The sequence below is a fragment of the Echiichthys vipera genome (genome assembly GCF_963691815.1).
Source record: "Echiichthys vipera genome assembly, chromosome: 2".
NCBI classification, from domain to species: domain Eukaryota; kingdom Metazoa; phylum Chordata; class Actinopteri; order Perciformes; family Trachinidae; genus Echiichthys; species Echiichthys vipera.
Genome location: NC_139827.1, coordinates 16,915,794 through 16,928,509, shown reverse-complemented (window position 1 = coordinate 16,928,509; position 12,716 = coordinate 16,915,794). Strand labels below are relative to the sequence as shown.

General features: G+C 40.7%; 1 protein-coding gene across 1 annotated transcript in view; it reads right to left on the bottom strand.

Annotated features, from left to right (window-relative positions):
• grin2bb (glutamate receptor, ionotropic, N-methyl D-aspartate 2B-b) overlaps positions 1-12,716 on the bottom strand; it is a gene marked incomplete at its 3' end in the record, with an annotated part of 79,941 nt that overhangs the window by 13,890 nt on the left and 53,335 nt on the right. Inside the window, exons 5-10 of the mRNA XM_083921659.1 lie at positions 10,248-10,362; positions 9,489-9,694; positions 8,408-8,579; positions 5,769-5,922; positions 2,086-2,211; positions 552-781 (exon numbers count right to left, since the gene is read on the bottom strand). Of these exons, the coding sequence (XP_083777785.1) occupies positions 552-781; positions 2,086-2,211; positions 5,769-5,922; positions 8,408-8,579; positions 9,489-9,694; positions 10,248-10,362 (1,003 nt within the window). The remainder of the gene's footprint in view (positions 1-551; positions 782-2,085; positions 2,212-5,768; positions 5,923-8,407; positions 8,580-9,488; positions 9,695-10,247; positions 10,363-12,716) is intronic.

Genomic DNA, 12,716 nt, shown 5'->3' with positions numbered 1-12,716 from the left:
TTAGCATGGAAAAGGCACTGAGCTGCATCAAATAGGGTTTAATGCACTGTTGAGCAGGACTGCACTTTTGGAAACTCAAAATTAACAAAATGCTTAGAGCTGTGTTTAGTAGACAGACAAACATGTACTGTACAACAGGTCGGGTTCAAAAATAAAGACCCACCATTCAGCTCATATAAGTGTTGAAAAGATCGGTCAAGTTCTGCAACCAATGATTATTTTCATTACTGATTAAAGCTGGAGTTGGAAATTTTATGTAAAAAACAATACTGACAGTTTCAGCAAATATGAAAAAAGAAATATATTTTTCATAGAAAGCTACCAACTTCAGCTTTGATTAATTAAATTGCTCGATTAACCGTTTGGTCTATAAAATGTTTGAAAAAAGTTACAAATGCCGGTCATAATTCCCAAGCCTAAGCTGTCTGTTTTTGTCTGAACAACAGTCCAAAGCACATTCAGTTTCTGTTTATATAAGACACCCTGCGTTACATACTTTCACACACCTGCTCCTCCGCCCAACAGCCCCTCACATTGCTTTGAATTCGCACCTTTTTATCTGACAGGCCCGACACCTGGTCCACATACTCCTCCTGGATCATGAAGGCAGCCAGGTTGGCAGTGTAGGAGGCCAGAAAGATGACAGCGAAGAAGGCCCACACTGACACCATGATCTTGCTGGTGGTACCTTTTGGATTCTGCACGGGGACAGAGTTGTTGAAAACCAGACCCCAAAGCAGCCAGACGGCCTTACCGATGGTGAAGGAGGGACCGCCGGGCTCTGGGAGAGACATAAAAGAGGAGGAAGGGAGGGAGGAGGTGCACCACGAAAGATAACAGAGGGAAGAGGATGCAAAAAAATTAGTTTCACAGCTCCCAGGTACTACTTTGCTACTTCACTTTATTTGCATTTACTTATGACCGTCGTTGTGGGAGGCACTTGATGGATGGCGGCGACAAAGACCGGATTTATTCCCGTCCTTTAGTTTGTCAGTGATCGCAGGATGTACTCTTCTAGCCGCTGCCGTGACAACCCACTGTTACAGACTACCCCTGTTCCACCTACCTCTATGGCAGCATGACAAGGTAGCAGGATGGAAACACTACCTACTGTAGCTCTTTGGCATCAGAGACAGGGAGTAAGAGAGAGAAGGGGGAGGGGGAGATTGGGCACACAACAGGCTACAATTATGCTACAGCTGGAGCAGCAGTATAGGACAACAGCCTTACATAACCTAACGATTAAACCACCATACACTGTTGCTGTACACTACAAAACTAACATTACTCTAAACCAAACACCATTACCTCTGGTCCTTGATAAAAAGTGTAGCAATATAACACACCTCTGATTTTATCTTGAATGGCTGCCGTTGTGGCAGCCTAATGCACTCCTGAGAGTCAAACAGAGCTGGGTGTATAAAACCTGGAGAAAAAATAGATTGAATCTGAACCATTGATTTTAATGGGCAAATCAATACGGACGGCTGGAACTGAATTTGATTCAACAGTGCGCTGTTGCTCCCTACTGTCAGACACCTTTAAACCTGACACATACGGTATTTTCAACGTATAGTAATAGATCTACTTGTGTGTACAAGTGTACTCAACGGTTTTATGACCCTAGATGCGGCATGGTAACAATGTTGTGTAATATTTGGCACAATAAATGAAAAAAACATAGGAACAAGAGGAACAGAGGAGTCTTTGTTCACACAGTGATGCTAAGAATACTTAAGATCGCCTATCTGGCTTTTGTCAATGATCCTTTTCATTAGTGAAGGAGCTTAAGTGACTGTAGATGGAGATAAGTACTCCGCGACATCGAGTCGAAAGTCACAGCACTCTAGTCACACTCATTCAGAGGGGATTGTCAACGTAATTTAGCACATGAGGGGCTCTGTTTGAATGGTGCATTCAAGGTAACAAAACATTACGATTAATCCTTGATTTCAGCAGATGAGATTGCCTGAAAATGTACCTCATTGTCACCTTTTTGGAGAATGCATTGACTGGGTCGGATTTTGTGTGCGTCTGAGCATGTGCGCATGTATGTGTGTGTTTGTGTGTGTGCAATCCTCTCACCTCGCCCATCTGCCAGGCAGCGGTTGTAGCCCACAGGGCTGAAGTACTCAAACACAAAAACAGCCACGGCCGACACCATCAGTAACATCACAAACATCATCACCCAGACATCAGCACTGAAAGGCTCTAAAACACAGAGAGGAAGGGACAGAGGAGGGAGTGGGTGGGTGCAGCAGGTTGCAGAGGAAATGGGAAGGGGAGGGAGAGAGGGAGGGATGGAGACAGAGAGAGGAAGTTCATTAAAGTTTTTCTCAATTGCTAAAACACTAAACCCTGTTGTCTGAACCAATTTGAACTCACTGATAGAATCAATCACTCTTTTGGCAAAACCATGAGCACTTTTCACCTGTTTAGACACAACTTTTCACATTTTCATTGTGATGCACCTGTGCTGCATAATGGTAAGCACAAGTGGCAAAAGCCAAACACAATTAAAGCACGGTTGTCACTACTTGAACACAACAACTCAAAATTGATCACACTTGTGGCTAATGATGTGAGGGAATATATAAAGCCAGTTCAGAGAGCACTGATTTGTGAGGCACTACAATGGATAGAAATCTGAGAGGAAGAGTTTGTGTGAGAGGAGGTCAAGGAGGTCAAGGTGGTCGAGGTGATCAAGGTGGTCAGCGAAGACAAAGAACAGTAATATCTGATGAAATCAGAGATACTGTGATTGACCATGTTCTTGTCCATGGTATGAGCATGAAGGAGGCCGGACAAAGGGTACAACCAAACACCGCTAGATTCACTGTGTCCACCATAATCCGAAGATTTAGAGAAGAGAACAGGTAATTATCTTTTTTGACATTATAGTAAAGTACGTACATGTTGAGAGCAAATTACTGTATGACATATTACAGTATATACTGTACCACAGTATATACTGTAAGTAAATATATGTTTCAGTACATCACTGTGCCAATGTACTGTAATATTGTAATGGAGGGTTAGTCTAACTGTCTGTAGGCCTAGTTTTCCATGTATATTCTTTGTATCTGCATGTTCTCTTTTTGTAGAATTGAAAGACTGTCACATGGGGGTGGGAGGACAGGTGGCACATGTACACAAGTGGCAAATGCATACGATTTCTGTTTTTTGTCTTTGTGTACAAGTGCTAAATGCACAGGTTTTTTGTTTTGCAACATACATTCAGCTTCATGTCCTGAGCATTGTGTTTTCTATTTTTCTATGTAGTGTTGTGACTGCTCAGTAGTGTTTTTAATTTTGATTGACTTGGGGCACGATTTGACAACACAGTTCAGTTTTGGGCACAGATTGAACTGTTTTGAGGTGAAAGTTTGGTTTTGCAAGAAGAGTCTGAGGTTTTGTGAATGTAGCTTGAAAAGTGGGGTTTGTGTTCAAAGTTTAGAGAAAGGGAGAGAAGCTTTCAAGAAATGTGTCTTAGCAAACGAGAAAAACTGTAAACCAAATTAAAGAAAATGGTAAAATCACCCCCTGGTATCAAAATGACTATTTGTATTCAGACGTTATGTACTATGTGCTCGATGTTACACATTGATGGATTTTGTCTGCCTTTGTGTGAACACTAACAAGTACTTCTCAAGAGAGAAACTGAGAGGAAAGTAGGTAGGTGTGAAGGGACAGATGTCCTCATTGAAATCGGCACATTTTTCACCACTTGCACTCAGCTTTGCAATTTTCACTCACAGAACAGTTTAGGACAAGCGCCATAGCACTGCAGTTAAAACAATCTCACTACAAGGTCCATTTAGTAGCTGCTCTGGGGCTTTGTATCACACGATCTTCATCAGCACATGGTAAATATTTTTTTATTTTTTTGAACACTTTAATGTTACAGTATTGCTGCCCATCATTTATGATTGGCATTTTAATCATTTTATTTACACTTAGCTCTCCATATATATGTTTTCACTCTTGGTGCTGGATTCAAATTACCTTCACACGCACACTGGATTCACGGGAAACAAAGCAGCAGATAACCCAGAATCAAGGGCCATCCACACCAAGAGCTAAAACTTAAACAATAACTATAAAAATCTAATTTTAGAAATCAACTCTAGTGGATGTTGAAGTTACTAAAATGAAACAATACCTAACGATATCTCTAAGATCACTTCAGAGCAATTAAATCAACATAAGAAACACTGTCAGCCAATCAAAATACACCCACATTTACAGGGTGACATTTGCGGTGCTATAATAAGGAAAAAGTTGAAAAGTAGCTGCAGGAGGTAAGGAAAGTGAAAGAGAGAGAGAGAGAGAGAGAGAGAGAGAGAGACAGAGAGAGAGAGAGAGAGAGAGAGAGAGAGAGAGAGAGAGAGAGAGAGAGAGAGAGAGAGAGAGAGAGAGAGAGAGAGAGAGAGAGAGAGAGAGAGAAAGAGATATTATTGATTTCAACTTACTGGTCATCAATATCCATTTTGGTGCCCTGATGCATTATCATTCGTCAGTATGGATGGATTGGTATCAGCCTCACTGTTTACCTTTAATCCACCTACAGCCCTGTCAGAGCTCTATTAAGTTCCTACCAATGAGAACTGAACAAGTCCCACTGCTGCTAGTTCACATTAAGAGTGTATTTTGAAGCATCAAACATACTGTATGTGTACATGTTTGGATCTATTTTAGATATTGCAGGGAGTAATGGAAAAAGAAGGAGCAGCCGTAATGACCTGTGACAACTCCTCAGCAAGGTAACCAACTTTTCGGTGCAGGTATCAACTCCGCTTATTAGTCTGATTATTTATCGATTCCCTTATTGATTCCTGATCAATTTTCTGTGTGGAATAGGAAGTCAGGTTTTTAGCGTCATCTCTGAGTCTGAACACAGTGTAGCTGAAATGAGAGAATATTTGTACAGCATTTGTTTTTGTATATGTTTTCGTAGTCGAATTTAATGTTATTGTAACACCATGCTTTGGACAGTTTCTTCCATATCACCATGACTCATGAGTTTGACATCATTGTTTTGCAACACGCAACTGTCAGAAAAACATGCCACGCATCGACAAAAGGAATTGATTCCAGTTAGTTCCTGGTTTTCAACCGGAACCGGTTCTTGATTCCCATCCCTACATGGCATGATGGAAAAAGGACAACAATTGACTGATTTCCTTTTTAAGTTCTTTTGTCTGTTGTATTTCTGACAAAGCAGCTGCTCAACAAGTGTTTGCTTTTCTGAGACATGTAACATATTATAGTAATACACTTGCCGTAACCACGGTAACAACAGTTGTCTCCAAATCAACCAGGGCTGAAATCTTAAGGATTACAACATTAAGGACTTTAAGGACACATTTTAAAGGAAGGAGATGTCTTTCAAGTGTTCAGAACAATGGGAGTTTGAACTCTGACAACTTGAGAACAACAAATGGACCTTGTGGTGAGGTTGTCTTGTCAACTACATTTCAAAAGGTCAAACATTAAAATTCAATCTCAACCATTAGCACTTTCACAAGATAATGTTGACGTACAAGTACATGCATTTCATTTCAAGTGATGTTCACAGCAGCATTTATGTCACCATGTAACCAAACTGTTTGGTGCTGCTGGAACACAATTAAGCAATGTCCTTGTTTTGTGTAAATCTTGCTTATAATCTGTTTCTGCATTTATCATACGATATATACCACGTATATAAGTATATACCATCATGTAAGTGTACATATGCCAGAGGCACCACATGCGTTTCTCCTCACCAAGAAAGGCGGAGGGGGACACAGTGCCGTTGCTACGGGAGACCATGACACTGATCCCAGTCTCAATGAAGGGCACAGAGAAGTCAATGACCTCTGACCTCTCCTCGTTGATGGTAAGTGAACCCACTGCCATGTGGGCATTCTTTAACACCACCTGAGGGTCAACCACAAAAAGACAGAGACAGTCAGGAAGGGGACATGGAAGGTCAATATTCCCAGGTTTAGGTGTAAAAACAGGTAGGTGAAATAAAGAAAGAAACATAATGGGGGAAAGTAAAAGTACTGTTCATACATATTCCTACAAAAAAGTAATGCATTGTACAATAATTACAATGTAATCCATTTATTACAGTAGAAACTATGTAACATCCAAAACTACAAAAAGTAAGAAATCATGTGATGTGGTATCTAAAGCAGTAGTAGTAGTAGTAGTATCTAAAATCTGCTAAGGGAGGAGGGTTGGGGTGTTGGATGTGTCCAAAAAACACAGGTCTTTGACCCAGGGGGCCGGTGTTAGACTCACAAACAACGACCACAACCTTTTTTCTGATCTGAATCAAGTCATTCTGGTGCCTAAACTTAATCGTCACCTTCTGTTGTCTAGATTTAACTTTCACGGTCACCTATAGGTCGCCGTTGCACAGCATTAAATAGAATGTCATATCGCGTAAGGATTTATATGAATTTTTGTGCATAGGTTTTTATAAGATACCGTATGAACCTGTTGATGAGAGCCTTAAACACACTATTATAGGATGAGAGCACGAGGAGAAGGGGATCATTACTACACTGGGTCAGTATTCGACTCCCCACCAACACATCTCTCCTCGGAGTGTGTTCAGGTATATTTAGCCCTTAGTTTCTGGAGCCTCGGGCCAGAAGACTTAGTTAATAAGGGATATATATATATATGCCAGAGTGAATTCTATGCTCTGTTTTTTCTGTTTGTCACACTTCTTCTTAGAGGCCTGCTTTATTTTTCTCTCTCTCTCTTCTTTTTTCTGTGTCTGTTGTCCCATTTCCCATCCAATCAAATGAAATCATTAGCTGCTTGTATAGGCATTACAGGTCATGCATTAATGCATCCATGCATGCATGTAGGCACTGCACATTTGCATAGCCTTGCCTCTATGCTGATGTATAGTTCAGGATTTTTATAAAAAAAGATTTATAGTAGCGCACATTGTAACTCAACTATGTGCTAAGATAATATTAAAGTCACTCTTTCTATGCCATAATCAATCAAGTTGTACATCACATCGATTTGTAAAGGTTTGTGCTGAATGTCTAATGCATAATGTGTGCAGAAGAGAAGTGGGTCTTTCCCTGAGGCTGCTTTTCTCCCTTTTGCCTTCTCTCTTCCATACACTTTTTCTTTCTCCATCTCTGATTAGGAGCCTCGTTGTCCTCCTCCTGAGGTTTTGCAGAGCTGATCTTAGCTCCCCCTCAGGCCAGGTTGTGGGGAACATGTGCAGCTCGGCGGCTGACGGAGACAGTGAGTAGAAGATATTCAGACGATATAATTAGCCCCCTAAACATTCCTATGGGCACCAAAACCAAAACTCTCCCTTGAATTAGTATCAGACTACATACTTACTTACTGATTTTTTTTAATTGATTTTTACATTTTGTGCACTGTATTCAATATTATATTATATTTTATATATTCAATATCCCCAATATTCCACTGGTCAACATTAAGTGATAAGTTTCAACCCCCACCTCCATTAAATGAAAGCAATGAGAGAGAGAAGCTTCAAAACCTTGGTGTTCTGAGATCGCAACTGTTCTCATCCTATAATAGAACTGAAAAAGTTGAAGATTATTTTTAGCACTTTTTTTTCTGTGTCATTATTAAAAAACAACCAGTCCAGTTGTTTTTTGACTGAAATTGCTTTGAGGATAATGATGACCTGGACGAATGAGAACATTCACAGGCCTATTAAAAGTGTTGCATGTCTTCAGGGAGCAGTGCTGAACACACTTCACTTCTAAGGAAATAGCTAAGTGGTGGGAGGGATACTGAATGCCCCCAGTGGCACACCACCCATAATGATGAGCTAAATTGACGCCAATTAATAGACAGACCTGTAACTAATGTACTGGTATACTGGTTCTGACGGACATCAGAGAAACACACTGAATATAATAAGATCGTAAGTGTAGTCACTCTGCTTGTTCAACAATGGTTGCATTGTGAGGTGTCCAGCATTGTGCTGCAGTGTTCTGCCAGCTGTGAAATCCAAAATCCTCAGCCCATATGCCAGCAGGTCTGTATGAAATTGACCAAACCGCCATACAGCGGAGGGCTACAGTCATTGGTAGTTTCAGACCGACCTAGTTTTCACTTTCACAAGCAGAGCGGATTTATGCACGAGGAACAGTAACTACAGTGAAGCTAAACGTTTAGTTCTGTTTACAAATTCCACAAATCAAGTGGATTTGGATGCCATCCGAAGAGAAGAGAGAAGAGACTAAATACAAACCCTGCCCTTGCACCGTACTTTGCGCCCAGAATATGAGCCATCTAACCAGCAAATGTGGAGTTGGACACGCCCTAAATATACTTGCGCAAAAATGCAAAATAAACTGAGTGGTTGTGTTTATGTGTAAAGTAAAGAGAAAAATGTCTCACTCACCTCTCCCACCATGCCGTTCCATGTCCCATTAACCTTCTTGCCATGTTTGCCATTGGTGACCAGGTAGAGGTCGTAAGTGAACTTGACCGCCTTGGCGATCTTCTTCAGGATGTCAATACAGAAACCTTTGCAGCAGCGCTTGATGTAAATCCCTGAATCACCTGTCTGATTGCTGGTAGGTGGTACAGAGGAAGAGGGGAGAGAAAGTAAAGAAAAAGGTTGATTTGGGTTTGGGTGCATAAAACTAGCACATGCTGAGTCTGCAGGTTTCCATTCAAACCAAAAACTCTGTCTGGTTGCTTCACTGATTAGCACACACTAAAAAGAGAGTAGACACCAGGCACTGTTCAGAGACTGTATATACATGCACAATAAAGCTGCATCAATTAGTTGATTAATCAATTAGGTGTCAACTAAATGAATCACAAACTATTTACTATTTTGGTAATGGATTTTTTGTCTCAAGATGGATTGCGAATTGTCTTGAGTCATTTTTTAAGTAAAACCATTTTTCTGACACCCGTGTCAGTTGCAGCCCTAATGCCCACTGATATTCCACTATGATTCAGAATACGACAATATTCTGTATATTCTTTTTGGATATAGCATTTTCCATTTAAGATGTGGGATATGACGCTATTAGAGGCATTCTTTGGACAAATAGCAAATTCAGGACAATAGTGACCGAAACAATCTGTAAGATTGTGTGAGGTTGAAAATGAATATATTATTAGTTTTAAAAAAGGAGAATCCCTGCAGTGGTGACAACCAGTGACATGCAAATAAAAAGGAAATGTAAAATAATAGAAAATGTACAATAATTCATGACAGTGAGCATTTATCACTGAAGACATGCATACTTTATTGGAAGCAGAAATAAAAAAGAAATAATTTATGTTTGCGATTTTATTCTTCTTGCCGTATTCATTAAGAAAAAGCGCTCTATTTTTTTAACTCTTGACTAAAATATTGAACTTGGATTCAGGCGGAAAAAAAACAAATCTGATTTAAAATTATGTATTTAGGGAAAAAATCAAATAAGACCAAATAAATAAGTTAATTTCGAAGTCTAAATTTTCACCTGAGTTTGAGCTGTTTGCGGCACGGCACAGTATTCCTCATGCAGGTCCCACTAAGCGGGTCCACGTCCTCCACGATGACAAACGGCGCCTCCTCCAGAGTAACGATGGACAGGTGGTCCTCCCGCTCTTCCGCTGCAGAGTACAGCTCAAAACGAGGCCACACATGGTACCTCATCGTCAGAGAGCCTCTCTCCCACTTGCCAACCTACATGAGTGAGTGGGAGGAGGGCTGAGTGACCTAAAGGCTACTGTAACAGGTACTGTACAAGTGGCAGGGCAACACTCCAAATAAAGAAGTGACAGACACACCACAGATGGTGAAGCATAAAAGGAAGAGAGAAGGACAGAACAGGACACAGAAAGAGGTTCATAGTAAGATGAGAAGAAAAGAGAGACAAGAACAAGTGGAGCGGAGACGAGAAGTGGAGAGGAGATGAGGAGAAGAAGAGGAGAGAAAGAGGAAAAGTGGAGCGTAGAGGAGAGAAAGATAATAAGTGGAGAGGGCTGAAGAAGGGGAGAAGAAGAGAGAAAAAAAGAAGATGAAATGAAGAGAAGTGGTGGAGAGGAAGAAGAGGAGAGAGAAAAGAAGTGGAGAGGAAGAGTGAAGAAGAACAAGTGGAGCGGGATGAAGAAGGGGAGAGGAGAGAAAGAGAGGCAGAAGAAGGGAGTAGAGGAGAGAAAGAAAATAAGTGGAGAGGTGAAGAAGAAGTGGAGAGGATGAAGAGGAGAGGGAAATGATATGAGGAGAGGAGATTCACCCTGTCCCATTGTCGGTCCTTGTCTAGAAGAATGATGACCAGTTTGGGGAACATCTGGTGACCCTCTTCGCTGAACGACAGGTTTCGGCCTTCAAACGTCACATTCATGAGGTACCTGATGAAATCAGAAATATGGATGATGAATATCTGTTTATTGTCTGAAGGCAAAACATGCAGAATGTAGACTTTTAACATTATTACAACTTTTCGAACACATAATGGATATATATAATTAAAAGCCCCCCCAACAAACTGCAGACCATGGTGAAAATGATAAACGATGGTGAACTGAACATATTGTAGATTTCTTTCAAATTGATTTCCTTGGGAGCAGCATGTGTAACATATGCCTCTCACGTATTAAAATTAATTGCATGAATTCAACTTTAAATGGTTACTATGTCTAATAACAAGAATTCATTTTGTCAGTAATTCTACCTTTATTTGACAGTTGTAAGGTGTACATATTTGAGTTTTTTTTCATATTTCTATGCTATTTTATATTTCATATTTAGGACTAGGCTACCGCTTGTATTTATCAGTTGGGAAAAACACCACACATTTGGTCTCAAAAAGCATTGTACACTCTGTATTGTTCACTTGCATTAGCGAGTTTCTGCGTGAAGGTTTCAGGCAACACCTACAAAAGCACCCTACAATCATTACACATTTTTAAAGCCTGGTAACATACACAAATTACTCTCTCTGTGTGGAGTTTGCATGTTCTCCCCGTGTCTGCCTGGGTTCTCTCCGGGTTCTCCGGCTTCCAAGGTTAATTGATTACTCTTCCCGTAGGTGTGAGTGTGAATGGTTGTATGTCGCTGTTTGTCTGGCGTCCTGTCCAGGGTGTACCCGATTATGCCCAATGTCGGCTGGGATCGGCTCCAGCGACCCCAATGGGGACAAGCGGATAGATAGCAATTGCTAATGTCATTTAGCATATGCCTGGTTAGCGTACATAACTGCTCATACTTCTTAGATGACAATACACGTCATTGTTTCTGTGCTGATTATAAGCAGCTAGGTTCTAGTGATAGTGATATTGTAATGTGCGTGAGGGGGGATGTGTGGCGTGTGCATGAACTGTGACTGACAGTCAGCTCTCACACAGCCCTCCCCTGAGTGGACAAGATGAACCAGGCACTGTGGAGTTTTGCAAAATAAATAACAGGCGTAGAGGCACATTTTTTTTTTTCTTCTAAATTTGGCTGATTCATGTTGTTCTATCGGACCATAGTGTCGGTTTCAGTGAATAGGATAAATCAAAAATTGCCGACTGCAGCTTTAATGGTGGTTGAGGCTGGCTTTAGAAATCATTGGTGTTGTAAGTTTCATTTGATAGTGATTTTACTTCACACTGAATAGCTTTAGTTGTATCCCTTGGCTCCTCAAGTCCTTGTAAGTAATAAACAATTAGCACTAAATCAACATCGGAGCGGCCGTTGGCGTCTAACTGACAGCCGCTATTCCATCACCATCGTCAGAGCACAATGCACAGACAGCTGGCTGTAACCACTATCAGAGGGATAAAATAGATTTAATGGGGGCGTTATAAACTGTGCAGCTAGATAGGCATGAGAAGATAGACCCCTCCCCCCCAATCACACATACAGCACAAAAATCTGCAAACACAACATTGACATATTATTATCAAAGTGTTTGTGAATATGTGTTGTCAAACAGCTGCTAATTTACACACAGCAGGTGCATTTTAGCATTCATAAAGTCATCTTTCTGGCCACCTGGTGAATGTAAGTCCAATATTTACTCTCCTGTAAGCTCTGTTTTGCTCTCCACCAACTCCCCAGAGAACTATCTGGCTCTTTAGTTGCTAAATGCTCCACTACAGTATGTTCACCAGCTAGGCTCTAACTGCGCCTGTCTGCTGTTAGGTGCTGTACAGCGCAGCAGGTTTTTTTTTTATAAACTACTCTGCTGCTGCTGAAAACAAGGTTCAACGCTACAATGCTAAACCAACACATCTGCTCTCACAGTATAAGATGCCGGTACCTTCTCTCGCCAGGCTAACACGCTCACAGATTAAAAACAGCTGGAGGGGCGGTGGGAGAAAGCGCACACACAAAACCAAAGATTTTTCAATAAATATTCTTGAAGTTTTACAGTACGCTTCTGTACACTTTTACTTTGTTGACTTTCATGAAAAGTCTTTGTTATACCTTTAAAAGAAGATACTGATTTTGCAGGTCTGAGGTCTTAAGCTTCAGCTAAAACAAAACCTACAAAAGTCACCTTAAAAAGGTCCACCAAAAAAAAAATCTATTTCAGCTTAAGTGCACGCTATATGTAGAATTTTCACTGCTTTAACCTGCCATCAAACAGCCCTTTTTTCTTTTGGACACTACAATTTTCTCAACTTATTCCTAAACTTAAAGTGTAATTCCAATGTAAAAACATCCCGCTAACAACTTTGCCAAGTTCATCTTTCAAAGTTTTTTTGGTTTCATCAAG